Below are 22309 nucleotides of genomic sequence, written 5' to 3'. Positions count from 1 at the left end.
CGAACGCAGCGGCCCTATGCCAGCTTCCAGATCAGATGATCCTGAACCTGATACCAGTTATCCAGCACAGGAGAGAAGGGAGCAGCCGCCTGGGCCCACAGGGAGGAAGTGTCAGGCAGCAGCTTTAGACTCCAAACTTCCTCTGCTCGAGGCACACCACCGTGGTCAGTGCAGCAGGCAGGCAGCAGTCTATTCTTGGCATGCGACAGAGCAAAACTGTCCCCTGACCTGGTTTGGCCTATGCCTGCCAGTTGACTATCCTTGTTTTAATAGGTCGTTTAGGTAATATGCTTTTCTGAAATGCATGCAACTCAATACAGATGTACTTGCCATCATTTAAGATCTCAAATGAAAAAAAGAAAGTCTTTAAAAGTGTATTTACAGCCTGCCTAATTAACTTTTGTTGGATGATAAACACTATACAGCTGAGGAAGAACCCACACTAGAYGTGTGTGTCTCATCAACAGCATATGACACAAAGTACAATAATATGCTTTTTAAAATAAAGAATACTTTTGAGAAAAAAATCAAGATCCCTAGTTGCAGAAAACTATTAGAYAAACTCAAAAAGAAATGCAACATGTAAATCATACCACAATGTTTCCTTTTTCTTTTAGGTTGACAAAGCATAGTGTCCTCTCTCCAAGTTTAAAACTAGCATGCTATCAACATATTGCACATCCATGTGGACTCGTTCTGAAGTCAGTGGTACAATGTGGGTCTCACAACCAGCTTCCAAATAATTTTATAGGAATTCAATTCAAGCACAGAACAGAAATAAAACTACGCAAGAACAGTACATATTTTTCGAAAAAGTGTCACATGATTAATTTCAGAAACATTTGTCTTAGAGTATGAGACTTTTCAATGAGATCAGAATCTCATATTATAACCAACCGGGAACTTCAAATACATACACAGGTGTTACATGTGTAGCACACAGGTGTTACATGTGTAGCACACAGGTGTTACATGTGTAGCACACAGGTGTTACATGTGTAGCACACAGGTGTCTGTACACACCTATACACAGTTGTATATAAAGACGTTTTAGCACTAAAAGCTCCTATTTGTTTTTATGAGTACACAATAATTTTTTTTTACTGGATACTCATTTCATGAATTAAGTTTTCCCTATAAAATTACAACTTTACAGACCTTAGTATCCTGTTGAAGTGATAAGCTCTCTTCAGTGACTCACTTTTAACCTAAGTTGCTTTGACAATTTGAAAACTGGTACTACTGTGTTTTCTCCTCTAATAATTCAGGCTAATTWAACACCTATCCAAAAAACAGGTTTCCTCCCTCCTCCCAGTTAAAACTGGAAAAATGACAGGTTCTTCCATAAGAAGACTCTCCAAGACAAAAATCATCATAAGAAGTGAGTACAGCTATAAAGGAGTCTAGAGTGCACATCGTAACTTGGAAAAATGTTTTTACAATAACAGACTACAAAGATCATCCTGTACTGACATTTTAACATTTAGGAGATGAAAAATGTAGCTAAATACGTTTATTCAACATAGCTCAGCTTTTCTCAGTCATGAAAGACGCCTTATTCTCACTTTGTAGGTGAATGCATATTAATATGTATATAAACGTAATTATATATWAATATGTATTCTCATCCCCAAAGTTGTACTGGGTCATTCAAGTAAAAACATCACTGCAACACAAAASGCTAGTTTTTAAAAATGTAGAGTGCAAAAAATATAGCACTATGGCTCTTTTCAAGTAGATCCTTTCAATCAATCAGCAATATTTCAGACAATTCATGATATGAATTTTATACAGATGTACACTCACTATTTTAGCATATGTTAAAAATACTAAGAGTTTTATTCATATTGCTTATAGGAACTAATACATAGCATGGGCAATCAAACCTCCCTCCTAACTTCAGTTCATGAATTTGCAACCAAATTTGTCATTTCATTAGGGCAACTTTTAAAATGAAAGTTCCGTGAACTTCTCAGATATCTTCTGTGAATGTTATAAATTCACTCGGCCATAACATATGCACATGCTTTCAAGAAAAGAAAGCATACAGTCAGATGATTTGGACTGGCTTGYTTTGTTTTTGTCGACTACTTCATTTTATGAAAAAAATCTATCACCAAGCAAACTTGTTGCAGAGGTTCAAGATATTTCTTCTTCTGTCATCCTCCTTCAGAAGCCGATTAYTCAGTGAACCCCAGCTCTACTATGAAGCAGCAGCCAGCTAAGAGATGAGAAGGGAGAAGTAGTAACATCTCACATCACCTGATACGCGCTGCAAAAAAAGCAGCAATTGAAGCTAAAGAAAGGACTCCAAATATTCACTAAAAGCTCACTTCAAAGCTACTCAGTTACCCTATCAAAAAGTCTTAGCCTTGCCCACTTCCACATCCAGCCACTGATTCCTACTTCCACACTACATTTCACCTTAGACTTGTGTTGGCAAAACACAGTTTTGCAGCCAGCTGGATCACGGAACAGATCTAGATGAGAACTAACCTGACAACAACACATTTGCTTTAACCTGGATCAGTTCCCTGATCTGATTCYCTGCACAGCTGCAAAAACACTTTTGTAAGCACAGGGAAGGCAATGTGGGGGAAGGCAGACAGAAGAGGAAGGGACTCCCCCCCCCCTTTTTTCTTTCCCCTCAGCAAAGCAAATGTAGGTCTCAAAACCTAGGCCTTAAAGTCACTGTCAGACTACAGCACTAGAAGCCAGATCTTTAGCACCGAATAGCAGCACCTATTCCAGTAAAYGAGCATTTAAAGATCTGCCTTACACTAGAAGAATGTTAACACTAAGTTGCTAAAATACATGTTCCAACATATGACTAACATGCCTGTCAGAAAACCCCACAATTCTTGTAGTTGAACATCACTTAAAAATACTGGACCTTGTTAATGGGCTGTATGTACTTATTTGTTCCTACTAATGAGTTGAGGAAGAGCTCCATAATAGTCTCGACAAAATTAATCTAATAAAGAAAAACTGAACTCTGTAARTAAACATTAAAAATGCACTCCCTAAAGACTTAAATTTCACACACAGGGGATACCGTAGGTTGGCTCTAGATTTTCACATTTCCTCTGGATAATCTAGCTTCATCTCTGTTCAAATATTGTTCTCCCCCTCCCCTCACACTGTATTTTCTGTGGTACAACAGATACACAAGTTAACTGCATGTTTCCTCACATTCTTCTCATTCAACCTAGTCTGAATGTTCCCAGTTACCCAAGACTGCTTTCATCTTTGTCAGTCCATACCTCCTCGCAACTACCACAAACCTTTCCCCTAACAATTTTCATTTGAAGTCACCTGATGTTGTTGCATTATTACAGGTTTCCATTAGATTGTGCATTGCTTATATTTGTAAAAGTAAACATTTAAACAGACTCCTCCTCACACACGTATATCCAATTTACTTAACATAGGATGATACTTGACATTTTTCAAGTGCRTAAGTGAACAGCAGTTTTCCTTTCTCAAACATATTTTTCAAAAGTTTTTCAACAGCAGATATCTTTAAGCTAAGAACAGGCCACTGTCTTTAAAGGGGGGGGGGGAAGGGAAAAAACTACAGATTTTGTTTACAGCAATTCTCAGACTTGCTGTCTAATGCCACAGCCTTCTACAGAACTCTGCCAGCTGCGGATAGCACCAATATAGCAGCAAAAACAGAGGCAACATGAACACAAACCAAGTTAAAAGCTTAGATTTAGCTAGTTTCTAAGGATATCCTTTCTATTTCCCTGCATCTTCACTCTCACTAGAACTAAGGCAATGCTATGGCTTTGGAGGTCATATTTGGATTTCTTCTATAATAAATACAGGAAATTCAGTGTTAACTTCAAGATCAAATGTTATAAAGAAAGCAAATGGGGACCTTGTGTACCTTGCTTTTGCAGACACAAACTTTCAACCCCAGCTTTGCTGTAACAGCTCTCTGAACTTCTTTGGACTTTGAATGAAAYGTTAAAATACGAACCCAGCCCAGACACAGGGACTCCAACCAGGTGATTTCTCCCCCTCTAAACCTAGGGCTGCATAGCTAATGGCTATTTTATGACATTTAAAGCGACACAGCCATCATGTACACGAGCCAGTTAAACTGGATTTATAGTTCCTTTGCAGTGACAGCCAGAATGCACCTCCCAGTTTTCTCTGCTCTCCTCATCTGCCATAGTTAACCAAATATGGGRCAAAACTTTTGAGTGGGAACATGTTTGAGTAGATCTAGTGGAGGTAGATTTACTAAAAACATGTAGGATTGCTGATCCTGTTTTGACATTCATTTGTCAGATTAGAAAAAAAATGATTTTTTAATATTGGTCAGACTAAAACTATATATTTATTGGGAGACATTCATGAACTGATTTACCTAATCTAAAATTAAATTCTATATTGCATTTCTTTGGCAAGCTTTCATTACACAATTAAGTTTTTAACCCAGAAATGTCTAAGAACAACTAAGCTTGAGGCTACATTGTACCAATATATAAAATATAAATATATAAATGCCTAAGCCCAAAGGGTTTACAATCCACAATAGAAAATTATGACTACCAGTAACATTTTCTTACCTAAAAAGGCTTTGCTAGTGAGATTCAGAACAAATACCAGTCTGCATGTCTGGATTCAGCACCATGACAACATGCATTGATAAAGTTGTGAGTAGAGAATTATATGTTGTAGTATAGCTTAATTTGAGCACATTAAAGCCCAGCTTTGCTTGATACAGCTACCCACATCCTGTTATTTGCTTTGCATGCAATAAGCCTGCAACAACATGGACTTTTCAAGACAGCAGACTACAAAGGTGGCCCTTGGCGAGTCACTCAGTAAAACAGTATTTTGTCAATGAGATCTTCCTTTATTTTGATCTCCCCTTCCATTAAAATGGCACCAGCACACATCTGTTCCTGGAGATGGACAAACACACACACAAACACACACGCTCACATGTTAGTTCCTGTTACCAGGGAGCATATCAAAGGGTAACACCCTCCTTGGCATTACTGTAATGACTTATGAACAATATCAAAATCACCCTTCCACCTGGAAGTGCAACATCATATGCTGTCTTCAATTCAAGCACCTCCTGAACAGCGCACTGCTCCAGCAGCTGAAGCAGCTGGGTTACACACACACACACAGCCTTACCCATTGTGCTATTCCTCCTTTTTCTCCTCCCTCACCTTAGGCATACATGGTATTTATAGAAGTTGAAAGTACAACGGGTCACAGCAATTGTTATGAAATACCCTTGGTAAAGAGTAGACCAGAGATTATTAAATCCAACTGAAATGAAAATTTAATTCCTATACTTATTGATCATACAGTTAATAATCTTCTAATATTAAAAAAATCCAGGCGCCTTAAGGTCAACRCATACATTTTTTACGTAGCTAAAATTAATGCTTATAATGATTACATAGTTTTCTTGCAAATTCTTTGGGCATTTCGACTTCTTCACACTAGTTGCAGGACCATGAAGTCTAACAGGAGCTCCCTTTTGCTGATATTGATAAAGAAAATGGTTGATAYCAGAAAAAGAAAATTTCAGATTAGTAAGAAAAAAATCTCTGATAATCACTCCAGGAAGTATTTTCAGCAATYAAAGAACAGAGGCCATCTCAGACAAGATGCAGTCTGGCAAAATACACTGACGCACAAAAAAATAAACTTAGGATTAAGATATATAGTATATATTTTGGAAGAGCCTAAGTAATAAATAAAAAACACCAAAGTGAGACTTGCTTGACTGAAGCTCTCACTAGAGAACTATATTTAAGCCAGTATTTGACTATATAGGAAGGAAGACCTTCTATACTTTACTTGAACAGAACTACATAAGCCCTTCATCCCAAATGTCAGAACTGAGAAATGTCAAGCAGTGATGAAAAGGCTTAAGGATGTGAAAGCCCCCTCTATYCATCTTTTTAAAAAAGCAGGAAGGAAAAAACAATCTCTTTCAGAAAGAGAATTTGTAGGCTGTGACTACCAACAGTATTCTTGATCTAATCCAACGTTGTCAATAGGAAGAAAACTTCATTAGTGTTCCCTAAACTAATTTAATAAAAATTTTTAAGGGGGTTTTGTGAAGCAAGATAGAAGTAAAATGCTTTCACTTCAAAGCAGTATTGTATTTGTATAGACAAAAATTGATCAGTCTGCAATATAGTTAATGCAAATCAAGAGAAAGTAGAGCAAGTGACTGCTTTAAACTTAAGGATCAGAGTTCCAGTACAGATATGAACTGGGAAGACCAAACTATTTCTTTCAACATACAAAATTGTGTTAGTAACAAGTAAYGTACTAGAGGAAGAAAATGAAGGAAAAAAGCCCCCAAAGCAGAGACTTTCAGTATACCTGTTTTCAACCTAACATAGTCTCAAAACTCATTTTTAATCATTTACCAGCTTAAAAATATGTATTGGCATTTAGATCCAATTTCAGCTTGTCCAAAAAAATGACTTTCATTATGGATTTTTCCATTTGCAAGTTAATGGGCTAAAACTTCAGCAAAAATAACAAATGAAATTCAATAAATACCAGTTTTTAAATCAACTGATAATTTGATCATCAATTCTGAATGTGCTAAATGCTGTGTGATCTCAGAACCACAGTCCTAATGCAAATGCCTACATACAGCAATAGCATTCAGGAATTACGTTTTCAGTRTTTATTGTTTTGGAAAACAAAAAGTGCATTGAAAGTATCTTTTCCCTCTGCTTTTCCCCCTACTCTTCTCATTGGCTGATGATCCATGTTTCTTCCCATTCCTCCACCTTTATTTTAAATGGTTGATACAACTCACTATGTGGTTATATTACTAATTCAGAATATTCCATTTTAATTTGTTTAGTCCATAGCTATGGTTTTACGTTAAAGTTTGAAAGGCTTTCAAGCAAGTATGGTTTGCTACTGTTGTTGTTCTGGGGTCAAGCCAATATTCTCTAACAGACAGATCTTGCAATACATGAATTAATCCACTGCTAGACATGAACAAACTGACAAACTAGTCTCTATATAAATGATAGTTATTTTCCTCCCTCTAAACACATAGCAAATACAGTCATAGAGAAGGATTATAATCATTTCATGTGCTATCAGTGTGAACCACATTCATAAAGACCATGATTTCTGTACTTAATGAGAAACAATATACTTATTTAATCAACAACCGTTTATAAATACATTCTGTACAATAACTGTACTTTTTCCAGTGGACAGAATAATAGAGATTCAGTGATAATAGGGGTACAGAGAAAAGGTGTAGTTGGGAGGGATGTGTTCAGAAAACAAAAAAACACTCCCCCCATTCTCAAACCAAGTTTAAAAGCTCAGCTTATGCAACTATAAGGATGCTAACTACAGAAAGCTGGATCTCTCAAAGAAGGTTATTTTATTATTTTGGAAAAGGCTTCATTTTCAAGTGTCTTCACTGTTCTCACTTCCTTTGTGCATATTTTCCATTGCAGTGTTGCCAAACATGTAAATGTTACTCAGTCTTGAATCAGCAGTTATGACTCAATTGATGATTAAGTGTGATAAAGTGCTGTAGTGATGCTTTTACATACTTGAATCCTCCCATACTATCAAGAAACCTACCTCCATAATGTTTGCCCTTTGCAGTCCAGCAGCTTCATGGGTGACACTTGAAATTTCCTGCTCTAAATGTCTATCCTCCAGTAATGCATCAAGAACTCAGAAAATTTACTTTATTTTCTTTGCTTCCTCTACTTTTAATTTAAAACATATTTTAAGATCTAATATGTAAACTACTTGTAGCAAACCAGAAACTAACAATACAAAATTCCTTAGCACAACATCCAAAGTTACGTTGTAACTTACCTTATTTTCTTCCAAAAATTTCAATTTGATAGATACATCATTACGCATTTTATCATATTTCTCTTTATGCATTTGAAACAGTTGTTGTGATTGCTCAATCTTTGGTAGAGTGTTTGCATCACGAGGGCCAAGATTCAGCTCTTCTAGATCTGTTCGATAGGCATCATATTCAATCCTGAGAAGAAAAAAGGTGAGAAAAAAAAAGTCTAAAGGCAAAGCGTCTCAAAATAGACCTCACATACAGGGCCAATTACAATTAAAGATAAACAGAATAGTCACAAGCATGAAAAAATAAATAAATAAAACAAGACCTGGGCAACTTCTTTCCTCCCATTCATCAAGAAAAAATCCCTTATGAAAATTGCATAGTACTTCCTCAACTATCTTCTTCTATTTCCACCTCAGCCAYGAGCCCGTTCTGTTTTATCTTGGCTTCTGAGTTCAGACCCCTTCCTTCAACATCTTCATTAATTAAGTCAAATAAAGCTATTTTCTTTTCTCTCCCCTACTGTTCAATCAGTTCAGTAAAGGGCTGACAGCAAGAGCAAGGCAAGCAGCAAGAGAAGGGCGTCCCCCTCGCAGCAATAGTGAGCAATGGCTCGGTTCCATCGATTTCTGTCCCAAGGCTCTCGCAGCATGTCCTAGGTTTCTTTGCATGCTTTTGTGGCGACTGTTCAACAACTCCTCCACAAATAGTTGTGGGAGAACTTGTCTACCCTACAGGCTGCATGCCTCATTGCTTATACTCGACTGCAAGCCTAGCTTACGTACCAAGGGAAGCCAGATACTCTAGATCACGACCACCACCGAAGGAGATAAGGGAAAAGAAAGACAGAAGGCTAAGTATCATAGCTTGGTAAGAATAAGAGAACACTGCCACAAAGACATATATCCTACTTCTAAGTAAGACAAATTAAAAAGTATTTTTCATTTACTCTTGTTCTCTCCACCACTAAAATCAGCAGTAGAAGCTAAAGAGAAACACTGGAAAACATGGAGTAAGTAATTCTGTTCTTAGTCACTACTAGCAAAAATGAAATTGAAATTATATTAAAGTCTTCTCTTGCCTGAAGATACCAGACATCACTCTAGTTGACCTAAATAGCCTTTGTATCCCACTATTAAAAAAAATAATAATAAGCCTCCTTGATATCCTTCCATATTAGACTGTACTATTTTATTTCATGAATCAAAATGAATCAATCATATCTGCTCTGTTTCAATAAGGAAAAAAAAATCAATTTTCCTCCTTTTGGGGCAAAAAAATCCCATATTTGTATTTTTGTAAAGTGTAAGTCATTTCTAGTCTTACATTGTCTTAAAAATGTTTTTGAAGGTAGAGATATGCTTTCTATCCATCAAAAAAACACATTACAGCATCTGTAAGTGGGAGAAGTGCCTATGGAATGTTAGTAGYGTAAAGACCATACTGCTGAATTCAATAGTCTTAGACCTTCTACTTCCCAGTGTTACACACAACTGCTGAATTCCGGATCCTTGCCAAGTATTAAGATATTTTTATACTAAAAAATAATAAAAACAAAAAAAAAACATGCAAGTGGATGAGGCCGTGAGACAGAAATGTAGTAACAACCTTGAACTGCCACCAGTTTGTTTCTACACCACTTGTGCTCCTTTGCTCTAGCACTTGAACAGGTAAAGCAACTGACAGTAGTCAGAAATCACTCCAGGGTCAGTCCTACCCAAAACCTCACTTTTCCTCCTATACATCTTTACAGTTTTAAAACAGTGGAATCCAGCATACCCGCAGGTGATAGAAGCCAATTAAAAAAAAAACAAAATAAAAAACAAAAAACACAGCTTTTCACTTGGTGGTAGAATCACTAATAAGAACTAACAAAATTATTTCAAGAGGAAAGAACCACGTAGTCAGGAGGACTGCCAAGAACTCTTAGCAGACATACTCTGCATACATTTTCAAGGAAATATCTGGAAAATGTGTATACTAATTTTTGCATTTCTTAAAAAAAATGTTGACAATACTTCACTTCCAGGTTAATCTTGCCTTCTTTCAATATTCGGATATATCATAGTAATAACTTAAAACTAATTTGCTTATAAATGAAGCACTAGAATAACAGAACAATGAAAAAAATAGAGGGGGAGAAATTAAAAATGCMAGTCATTTGCAACTATCCTTTCAGAAAATTACACAGAAATTTGCATCCAATTAAGTGGAACTGAATGTCAGAATGGAACCTGTTCCAGCACGGACCACAAGTTTAAACCCTGGCAGGAAGGAACCCGGTTTGGAATACTTTGTAATACCCYGAGTAAAGTAATCTTCTCCAGGGCACACAACCTATACTAGATACTATTCTGCCACTAGGGAGTTTCTTTTTCACTCTTCCTGGCCCAAATGGGACCTGCAACTTCTACATAAAACTGAAGTTCAAGGATTAATGTTTTTCAGTCAGAGAGATTACTTCACTTATTACAATATAGTTAGATACAGGGCTTAGCTTTGCACTGTTTTTCTTTTTAGAAAATCACCTTATCCTAGCAGGCAGGAAAAAAAGAATAGAGACCTATAAAGCTAATAAATAAAATCAAGTCTACAACAGAAAGTTTACAAAACATTTAAAGATAAGTACAATGAAACAGTTGACTATAAATCTTGATTATGAGAGTTGTGTTACATCTACTTTTTTAAAAAACTATTAGCTGTTCAAATACAAGGACAAAACTGATAATAAAAAGTTTTTTCTTGAAGATTAAGTTGTTATGAAAATAGCTAGACATAGAATAGCTACCTGGCACTTTCATATTGTTTCACAGTCAATAATGTGTCCTCAATTGTTTTATTCACCAATGTATTCACACTGGCAATAAAAAAGTTAATAGCCCCAAGAAGAGTTTCTCCATTTTTAGCTAGAAGTTTCTGAGTATCTGCATTGTAGCCAAACTCCTCCTATAAAAAAAGAAAGCAGAGAAGAAAAAACAGAACAAAAACAAAACTGTATATCATTTCAAATCATAACATTCATCAGTAACMATATAAAAAAAATGACAACATAGATGTGGAAGTTTTGTCACTTCTGCTTAAGTATGGTTATGATTAAACAGATAYGACTTCAATGCAATATTCAGTTCACAGCTTTTGTGAAATTCCTCCAGTATCAGTAAAAAAATAKTTTCCAATTTTGATGCCACAAGTGATGGTATTTTAGTCTGAACTGAAAAGCCTKTAATGTCACTGTAAAGTAAGTGCTAATCAAATCTTTACATTGTGATTCAATGCGGTTTTAATCCAGCATCTCCTATGTAGTTGTCTAGGAAAMGTTCTAATACCAACAGAGACACTACCACATTAAATACAGTAGTACAACTAAATTCACAAGGGCACACAGTATTAATTAGTTAGCAAGTTTTATTCTTGCTTTCCAGAAAAGAGCATTGCAAAAATAAATAAATAAATAAAATAAAAGGATCTGCCACATTTTAATAGGCTGTAAATAACTGATAGGTTGTAAGTAACTGAAAAGTAGAGCACTATAATGGATAGCAAATAAAACCAGTAAGGTAGATTAGCCATAAATTTGCAAAGGCAAAGATATTTCCACTRTTTCCAAGGCATTTCAGTCACATTYGGATACATCTTTGTTCTTGATTTTTCCATCTTTTTTGCTTTTAAAAGTGCAAGACTGACCAAGGYTGCAAAGATTTTCTTAATGCATAGATGCCAAACAAGCGTGATTATTTTATGTCATCCATATGGCATCTTCACATTCAACAGATGGAGTTCTCAAAAAAAAAGTACGATTTCTGGTTGTAAAACACATCACAGTCATATCTGGAACTTGGTCTTTTAGGTTTGCACACTGCCAACAACTGACTCAGAAATGCTGTATTCCCTCAGTTTCCTTTAATCTATCTAAAACATAAACACCAAAGCCAAATGATGTTTCTTGTTAACATTAACCGCATCTCGAGGTTAAGGTTAGTGGGCAACAGTAAGGGGTGAAGCCTCTAGAAAAAGAGGTGCAGAGGAAACAGAAGCAATTTGAGGGAGCAGAAAAAAGGCAAAAAGAACCCGCAGCAAGTTTTCATGAGCAAGCCATTGCTAAAAGATATTCCCAAGATCTCCTGTGTGCTATTCAGCTGCTTGTGTGACAAAAAATGGTCAGCCAGCTCACTACAGATCCTGCTGAAATAAAATAAATAAATAATAATAATAAAAAAAAAAAGAAAGAAAGAAAGAAAGAAAGAAAGATTGTACTTCAGCTTTAGCTCTCTGGGATACTCTACTATACACACAAGCACTAGCACAAGGAAAAAGCAGGAGTGCACACAAAGGCAATGGTGAAAGTAAGACTGCCCATTTCAGCAGCATTTAGCTGCAGGTTTCCCTACTCTTCTCCTTCATGCAGGAAAGACTGCAATTAATTTTCCAACTGGTTACTGACCCAGATCACTGCAGACCACTGCAGACTGCAACGGTACTAATTTCAAAAAGAGAAGGGTAAGAAGAACAGGACTTCAGCAGCCTTCATTTGATTTAAAGGGTCATGAAATCAGCTCTCTCAGCTAGCAAACAGTGCTAAAAGAGATATCAGCCACCAAAACTGTCTTTCTATTAGTTTATACAGTGCCATATGGAACCTCTGTAGATATCACATTAAGATACCATTTTGTTAACACGCWTAAAATAAGGAAAGTTATCTTTAAACAGTGAGTTTTGTAGAGTTTTTTTTTTTTGCTCAAATATGTTATCAAACTAAACACAAAAGAGAAACTTTTCWGATATTTTTCTTTTTGTCTTGCCCAAGTTTTACAGGCAACAATGCTATTCAAACCCTCAAGCACAGGCCAAGCTATAGCCAGCAACACAGTACAGATTAAACAAAGGGAAAACACAGAGAGGAAAGAGACAAACAYCAGGCAAGTCTCCAAGAGGCAAAGGTTAGATAACTTTTATTACAGCAACAGAAACCTTTATTTGATTTTCATGAACAGCCCCATTCAATAATCTACACAAGAGATGAATGACTGAAACAGATTCCAAGGCGCTGATAGAACCTGGGAGAACAGTATTCCCACTAGCAGTTACAAACTATTCATGGAAAAACATTCTTTATGAGAGTTTAAGAGAACGATGTCAGACTTRATCTGAGTTTCAGAAAAAACATCCAGCTTCAACACATACTTCTCAACAATCAGTAAGCTTTACCACAAGCTATATGCCCCATATTTGTGTCAAGTACACTGCTCACCCAAAACGCTTCTGTTCCTTTTAGCAGATTATTTAATTGCTCAGCTGTTAGAAGTGCTACATTTTCCACAGATTTTCATCTGTCAGGCTATAATATTATTATTTCCATATTCCAGTGCAGGAGTCGGAAATCATTCCAACTAGCTAACRGTTAAAAATCCCTCTGTGCAAGCATTAGTCCCACACCCTTCCCCAAACTCACTGGGAAGAGGCAGTCACAAGAAGAGAGGAACAAAGAGACAGAGATTTTAAGTTTAATAACTACACAGGTAATTTCAGCAGCTATGATTTAGCAAATCATTCAGTCCCTTCACCCTTTTTCCAGTAGCAGCAAAGTGCTTTATCTCTTGAAGTACAGTATGATCAACATAGAGGTCAACTACTATTTCTTGTATGCAATGTCTACTTTTCCCTTTTTACAGGGGATTTTCATTATCAGTAACAGCAAAAACTGCAAGTGTTAAATTCTAAAGCAAGGAATAATAACTCAAACGCAGATATCTAAAGATTGACTCTCGCTCAAAAACTCCTAGCAACATAACAATACAGATTAGTTGTACTAGTAGCAATTTTTGATTAAAAAGGGACTTTGATATGAAAGCTCAATGTTTAAATTTACTATAGAGAAATCTTGTACTCACATTCAGTATGTAGAAGTGAAGTAAGGTGCCCTACTCTACTTACTCCCAGGCATATTCCCCAAAGACATCCTATAATTGACATGAAGTAATATTCTGGCACACCTCTGATGGCATTTCATTAAAAGCAAAAGGAATAGTAAAATGCATTCACTATACAAAGGAAAGCTGTATGTCACTTCTTGAGTCCAATCTTCAATTAAAGACAGACATTTAGGAACAGTTAACAACTAGTTATTTCAGTAATTTCCTATAGTCTGATGTGAATTACATAAACTTAACACAAAGAGTATGTATATTCTTAACTACAATGTTTAGAAAAATTAGTGGCTAACTAATATACACCCTGAACAAGTCAATTACTTATCTTCATCTCTGCCATTTTATTTTTTTTTAACACTATAAAAGTCTTACATGAAGTTCCAATGATTTCAAACTCAGGTCAGCAAACGCATCTCCAAGTTGCCTTTGGGTATGTACCATCTGGAAGAGTTGTGTGGACAATGTCTGTGTCAGTTTTAAGATATTTTCATATTTTTTTTTGTTATCTCTCAATATATCTATTTGAGCTTCTAGTTCCAGATCTACTGTTCTTGAGCCACGACCCAGTTTTTCAGAGATGATCTGACGTGTACACTGAAAAAAAAAAAAAAAAGTAACTCTAAAGAATCAAACATATCCAAGATAGCACAGCATACACCCATTTTCAGCTTCAAGGGACATATAATTACGCACGATTCTTTCACAATCACCCCTCCCAAWATAAGTTTGCACAACAAACTGAAAAAACATCACACTCTTTAGAAGTTTATCAGGACTCAGCAAGAACAGTTGGACAAGTCTCAACTACTACTAATATGAATATTCAAGTTAGCAAACCAAGAGCATAACTAATTGTTTCTCAATTAAAAGAACGCTTACCTGTTTTAAAGGCTGGTGAATCTCACCAAGTTTCAAGAAGCAATTATTTAGCCCACTACTTTTAAGTTAGCTACAGGGAGTATTACCAGTTCTGCATAAAAATTATCTACTCTGATCTTTTGGGCTTTGTCTAATAACCATCCAATTCCAGAGCCATAAACCATGTTATTCTATGGAGTTTCCAAAAAGATCCTAAACACATCTGAAAAAGGGGTTGGGGGGGGGGGCAAGATAGGACGGGCAGCAAGAGGAGTGCATTCATCATGTTTAAAGCTGAGTGGGAAGTTTTACTGAGAAATACATAAAGCTGTCTTAAACTGCATTTCTCACTGTCTATTCACCCATGTATAGACTTTATCTTTCCTGTCACAAATAGAATTCTTAACTGATTTGCAGTTCATTAATGTGRTGAGCAGCAAAACCTGCTCTTAGGTGTAGACTGCAGACACTTTCCTCTGGCCAGTGGCTGTGACAGCTTAAGATGCTACTACATTCCAGTTATCCGTGGCACCCTCTCTGCCAGAGATTTGAACCCAACTTGACAGTGAGGTTCCCCTCACTGCACATTTGGGTTTCCTTCTGCTGAGGCACAGGAGAAACCCTCTGCAAAGCACATGCATGGCAAAGCTTTATAGTTTCTCTCAGTAAGGCAGGAATCATTTGTTGTACTAAGTCACTCAGAGTTAATCTGTCCTCCCAAGAGGTGAAAGACAACTGAGTTACATACAAAGAACCACTGCTAAAAACAGAATTACAAGGAAATTAATTTAATGGTGAAGGTTGCAACTGCTCTGAAGAGACTGAACCAAGGTGCAAAATTTCAATTTATTAGATGAACTGAAACCAAATGGTATTTTAAATCACATTCCCAAAACACATTAAAGCACTAGCTTTTCCAGGGTTGTATTGAATAAATGAAGGAATTTGGCTTAATTCAGTCTTGACTTGCATCCAGAGGAGATGTAGTTTTTTAACCTGTTTGAATTGTGTTCTAAGTTTGACAAACACAAAGATCAAAAATGATCAAGCAGAAAGATCATCATAACTGATAGCTACCTTCCAATCTAAAGCTTATTTGAGCTATTTTGTTGGATTCAACCAACTAACAGGAAAGAGCACAGCAAGTTTAGGAGACATTTTGCTATTAAGATTCAGAAATTTGGGAGAACATAACAAATCATTCTCACAAACCCTCCTTTACTCCCAAAGCCTGTAACAGAAATTGCAAATCACAACTGAGCAAAGAACATGGTCAGAGCATAAGTATTTCACTACAAGCCATGGAATTAAAGAAGAAATTCTGTCTGTTTTCTAAAAAAGCTGAAACACACAAACATACACATATGAAAACACAAGAGAATGAGTCCTAGAAGGTAAAATTTTGTGAAGCAAGAATAAGCTACCAGGGAAGAAATTATTTTCAACAAAGGAACATTTTGATGTGTTTAGCTTCAGAAGTTACAGAAAAAAAGAATTAAAAAAGCAACACTGACAAATGAGAAAAAAAAAATATAGTGATTTGAGAGACTATTTAGCTATGTATAATTTGTGAAACTGAGATATACCTAAATACAAAGTTGAACATTAAGGTTAAAAAAACAGCTGAGAAAGAAGATGCATCTATTTTCATTCTTTCTGGTTCTAAGTGTACTAGTACAGACATACAAGCTGCTGTTTTTTCTCACCAGCAAACGAAGAGGAAAACGTCCAACTGTGAATTACGTTTTGCTTTGCTTCAAGAGAGTATCTTTGAAGAATATTGTCTTGAATAAGAATTTGATCCTCAAAGATTGAGAAATCACACAAGGTAGATTAATCTAAAACCTTTCTCAAGGAAAAAACAAATTTTTAAGTTACGCATTTTAAAAGTTGGAGGGAGACATTAATAAACAAGCCTTAGAAATAATAATAAAAAAATCCCTCTGGAAGCCAGTATTATAGAGAGACTTTTAAGCCAGATATATTATTTTTCTTCAAAATTTAGAAAGTTGTATGAAAACTAAAGAAAAAATTTATTTTTTTTTGAAAGCATAGAAGAGTTGCAACTTATTCATGCCCATGTTTTACTGATAAATAGAAAATGCCTTCCTCATTCAAAGGATATGGCAAAAGGGAAAAGCAAAGAAAAGGCTCTTGCCACTAAATTATGGAAAACTGAAGGAAGGGTAATTCATTTTGGGGAAGTTCATGCTTATTAGGGAGCAGGAGAAAGTAAAGAGGCACAGTAGCTGCAAAAGCAACAAAGTAACCTTATCAAGTTATGAGTTAAGGGAAGAAGTTAAAATTAAACACAGTCCATCAAAATTCATCGTTTGGCTTGAAAGGAGACCAGGCTTAACCTCCTGTAGTTTTCAATTGGAAACAGTAGCTTTAAAGAGCAATCTAAGCTGAAAGAGAGAGAAAAAAAAGAGCAATTGCATCTCATCCACAGAAATAGATGCAGGACAGAAAGGCAGACACATAAAACACATCTAAGGGGATACTTGAACATTCATTCACAGGTGTGTATGATTTCTGAATGCAAAAACCAAAATATTAAGTCATGACGTCTCCAAAAGGTGGAAGAGCCAGCTGACATCAATGASAGCACCTGACACTAGGAAGCTAGAAGAAAGATAGTTGATAGTGATACTGAAGTCCACAGAACTTCAGTTTGAATAAACCAAGATTAGACATAGACATAGATCATCTAACCTTCAGACAATTTCAGGCTGCATGCCAATGAGAAAAAGGTTCATGGACAGGAATCAGCTGATTTTGAGAAGTCTGATTTAAGAATTTGAGTTCCAGATATCTAAATATATATATTGTCATCTCACAAGGCAAGCAGTGATTCTAAATGCTTTCCAGTGAGAAGTCTGGAGGAAAAAGAAATACCCAAAGACAGATCTGTTATGTCTCACTGTTTGAGGATATATATTCTATGGCACTGCAGCCATGTAATAATGTAACTCTTGTTCCTCACTTGTATTTACTCTGTAGAGCCAGTACGCAAGAACAAAATGGCACATTTCCTTGCACATCAGTGGAAGAAGATGCATACCCCTCAAGCTCTTATTAGCAATATGATAAGGTTGCAGATGAATTACATAATAACAAACAATACCACCATCATTACCAAAACTTACAAAAGTAACAGGAACTTGAAGGAGCAAAAAATACCTTGCAGAGTTTTATTCATTCATTCATTCATTACTTTCTTCTTCACATAAATGCTTCCAGAGTCACCATGTGCATTTTAAACATAAGGCCTTACTGGTGTGCACTGTAGTTCAGTATCCCACCTTTGACAACAGCCAAAAAAAAAAAAGGTCTCCTAAGGCAAGCACACAAAACATTATTTCCTCCCAAATTCTGTCCCTAGCATCCAATAATTTGCATTTCACAACCTCTGATATAGAGGCAGCGACAGAGGAACTACTCACGTCAGCTCCTCTGTAACAAGCTTCTCCACTAACTCCACTTCTTGATTTACTTCTGGTATACTGAATAGCACGGTTCTCAGCTGGAGATGGGGGTAGAGGAGAGGAAGGAATGATGCTCAGGGCCTTCAACTGCTGACTTGTCTATACTGACCATTTACTCCTGCTCCTTACTTTCCACCTTTTAACCTATGTTAGCTATTATGAGATAACTAGAATTCATTCCACAACCTTTCTAAAGGAGAACCAAGGCAGCTAGTACGCTCACAAACTCAAATATTGCCTTAATAAAATGAAATATCTGTTTTTGATATGCARTTGATACGTGTTTGTTAATGTATGGCATCTCCAGGGATATCTGCATAATTCCCCCTCAGCTCAGTTGTATTCATAAGCTCTCTCTGAACAATCTTATTCCTCCTAAGAAAGCCCTATATTCATAGCTCAGCTCCTGAGGCAGACATGAGAAACAACTTCAAACTTCCAGATTTCAGTATGAGATCCATTTGATTTTCTGAAGCATTAATCTCTGCTATGTCATAATTGATGGCATTCCAGGTTTCAGGGTAGCAATGCGCAAAGGAGACTTCATAAAAAAAAAAAAAAAATCTAAATATACATCTAAGACTCACTTGTCCTCAGCTACTGCTTCACGTAAGTGGGTTTGTAATCACTCTCTCTACAAATGGGACTTTCAGTCAAGGCACCAGAAAGAAAAAATAAGATCAAGTCCCATCCTATTTATTTGGAGAAATAATAGCATACAAATAACAGACAGAATTTTTTAAAAACTGCCTCAGCATAGTATCATTAAATTGCATGCTGACTGGACCATAGTCCAGAAGAGCACAGAAAAGCAACTGACAGACTTCTGCAGCTGCTACAAAATTTGAATTATATGAAAAGTAGAAATAGATAAAGATGCAAGCTTCTTCAGATCCTATCACAAAGAGCAGCATAAACATTCACCAGTGTGCAAAATGTCTCTGTCCCCATTTCCCCATCCTTATTGGGTAGAAAGTCCATATTTGCATTTAAGAACACTGGAGCTCCAGGGATTCAGATTTCTGTTTTGCAAGAGAAGATTTTTCCAGATTCTTCATTTCTTCATGGGTTGATACAGATCCTACTGATGCACATCCATACCTCTGTTTCAGGCACAACAAAAAGGTACTTTTCAAAACTGGTCTTTGTTTAGAACCCTTGATAGCGACCCATTCCCTGACAACTGCTCCTTGGCTTCCTTATGACTTTGAGAGTCACTTCTGGCAAATTGCTGTGGTTTAAACATCTTGTATTTATCATCACTTTCATTTCACCAAATTCAAATGGATTGACCTCAGTGATAAAGTAGTGCCACAAAAAAAGCAAAACACATGCACATGCATAGAAAGCAACAACTCCAACATTAAGAAAAAATCAGTCAGGGTAATAGAACAAAAATATAACAGTGATTTACAAGTATTAGAACTTGCACGTTCCTTTTCATTTGCTAAAATTCTATTGTATAAGCTACCAACTAAGAAAGTTAATAAAAAGATTTAATGAGAAGCATTACTGCTGAAATCTGTACTTCCCATATGCTGAAAGAGACATAACAAACAAAACATTCCATATCTTGTTATATCAGTAATACCTAAAGATTTTGCACCATGAATTTAAAAAGACTTACAAAAATCATTACACTTGGTCAGAAAATTAAGCTTTGTGTACGCATACTTGCCTATGCTTCCTGCAACAACAGCTTATTTTCTTTCACACAGCTGGACAATACTTTGAAAGCTTTAGTCTGAATTTGTAGCAAACATTTCTAGAACACACACACACACACACACACACACACACACACACACATATATCTGCAAACCTTGTAAGTGTTTAGGCTCCACTTCCTCACTAATTCCAACTTCTCCATTGCTGGATTCTTTACTTCATCTGCTAATACAATAGGTCCACTCTTCTGCTGAGTTCTTCCCCCTGCATCAAACACAAAGCAAATCCTCAAGGCTTTGGTTTTTGTTTTGTTTTTAAGGAATAAACATCACGTGTGGAAGATTTGTGCAACTGTTCATGCAAAAGCAGAAAAGAATCCTAGTAAGAATTTATATGAATATCCAAATTTTCAAAATCAACTTAAGAAATAAATAACAGTTATTTTAAAACTGATACAAAGTGCACTGCTACATCAGTACTTGCATGTAGTAATATGCTGAATAATAAAGCTTACCTGAATGTATGGAGTTTTACTAACTGACCTTAAAACAGCTTTTGAGACACGTTTATTACTTAACCTATGTTTTAAAAGTCCTACAGTCAAATATCTTCTTGGATTTAGCCAATCTAAAAGTCTGCTTACATCCTACAGACCATTAAATCAAAGTTATCAGCATATACAACCTGTTATCACAGAACAGAGCCAATACAAAACTTTCAAAAAAATTTTCATCCTTTCCGATGAATGTTATGCTTTCTAGAAAACATCCATCCATCATTGCCAAAAATTCAGCCCATTTATGCATTTCAACTTCATTGGCTCATTACATTAGGGAAAATTAATTCTCTAAATCACCAGTGTAATAAAGGAACTATTGCAAGGAAGAGCTTAAAATACCTASGGTCACTCAGCACACATTCATTGGCAGTACTTAGTGCTGTCAAGCTAGTATGGTATTCTACACAGATTCTAAGTTTTGATTTTGAAAAACTAATACCTAGTATTCTGAACAGTAAGATTGGCAAAGCATTACCTCTTTTTTTAAAGCAACATTTTAATATGTACAATTTTGACTACTCCTGCTTCTCACATTTTGAATAATACAGACTGTTAAAGTCACCTTAGCCTTTCCAGGCTATTTATGAAAATAAGRGTTTAGAAAAAAAAATATCTATTCAGATGCCTCGAGATACTCCTTTATTTATCATGGAGCACTACTAAGTGCTTTACTTCTTCAAAATGCTGTACTAACATTAAGTAATTAAATCCTCTCAACACCTTTATGAGGTAACTGAATAACTTCTCTTTTTACATAGAAGGAAAGAGACAACAATGTTAAGTAATTTGCCCATAGGCGCAGAATGAGTCAGTGGCAAAGCCTAGTTTGGGTGTTGTAAATTCCTAATTCCTAACCTCATACTCTATTCTGCTGGAATATGTGACCACTTTGGCAGAAAGAATGCCAGAAGTTTTGTTTTTAACCTGAGTAAAATATTTTTGTTACCCCCCTATTTTAGCTACTGTTTGCTAGTATTAAGATTTGCTAGATTAGTTTTAACAGAGCAAGAAGCAGCATATCGAAAGGAAAGCAGACATTACTTTGTGAACTGTTAAAAGCCARAAACAAGAATCAACATAAAAAATCTAGAAATTATATTTCCAAATAAGAGTAAATCATATTAGAAGCGTGGAAGAAAAAGTTAGTACATTGATTGGCAGAGACAAGGGCGTTATCCATTCAGTGCTGCGATACCTGTTGGAATAATTAAGTCACAACCTTGTCCAGCCAGTCTGCTAGCTGCTGCATTGCTAGGAGATATAACAGATGATTTGGGTGATGCTAAGGAACCTGAAAAGGGGATACACATTTAATCATGAAAATCTATTATCTTCCATTAATAGGCAATGTGCACTTTTATACATGCAAGTTTTCAAAAATTTTATTCAGCAACAAAGTAAATAGAAGCATTTATGGAAGTTACTAGAATTTCTGATGGAAATATCTTTAAAAAGGTGCAGTTGTTCACACAAATCTCTCAAAGTTTTCTTGACTTAATCTTTTTAAGTCATGATGCCAAATTTCTTTTTGGAATAATGAAAACACAACTGACAGCTTCATCAGAAAAAAGCATACACTAACTACAGAAAATTCCATATAACCTTTTCATATAGCTGCTTCACCTGGAAGCTGATTTTTCAGTTCTAGGWAAACTTCATTCTGCACTGCCACTGAATGGCAGCTGTAACATTAAGTGGTGACTTAGGCTCTGAAAGCTGTTCCAATTTCAGACATATTTGATTAATATTTGCCCCTAAACATGTGTACAAAATACACAGGAATAGCCTATCTTGAACGTCTTAAGACCTTTTAGGTGTTAACATGTTATTTTCTTCCCCAAATAGACTTTTAACAGCATTTGTTTGTTCTCTTAAAAAATACACTTAAGTGACCTGCATTGCTATTGTTCCCTAAGCTGTTTTAGGATTATGCTTTTCAAAGCTTTGGACTCTTTCCTATTACCAACCC

At 36.0% G+C, this 22309-nt stretch overlaps 1 protein-coding gene across 6 annotated transcripts in view; it reads right to left on the bottom strand.

The window, feature by feature from the left end:
• The window catches only part of ARFIP1 (ARF interacting protein 1), a 40334-nt gene that overhangs the window by 1210 nt on the left and 16815 nt on the right, over positions 1–22309 (bottom strand). For 3 of the 6 annotated variants that reach the window (XM_085300627.1, XM_085300628.1, XM_085300630.1), the window contains exons 4-8: positions 21536–21631; positions 19936–20045; positions 14140–14361; positions 10629–10786; positions 7855–8029 (exon numbers count right to left, since the gene is read on the bottom strand). In XM_085300627.1, coding sequence (XP_085156753.1) covers positions 7855–8029; positions 10629–10786; positions 14140–14361; positions 19936–20045; positions 21536–21631 — 761 coding nt within the window. The remainder of the gene's footprint in view (positions 1–7854; positions 8030–10628; positions 10787–14139; positions 14362–19935; positions 20046–21535; positions 21632–22309) is intronic. The other 3 variants (XM_085300631.1, XM_085300633.1, XM_085300629.1) reach the window with 2 other exon arrangements.

Source organism: Rhea americana, unplaced genomic scaffold, assembly GCF_003343005.1.
Source record: "Rhea americana isolate MKP2758 unplaced genomic scaffold, rheAme1 scaffold_167, whole genome shotgun sequence".
NCBI lineage: Eukaryota > Metazoa > Chordata > Aves > Rheiformes > Rheidae > Rhea > Rhea americana.
The sequence above is the reverse complement of the archived record's forward strand: the minus strand, read 5'-3'. Positions and strand labels throughout refer to the sequence as shown.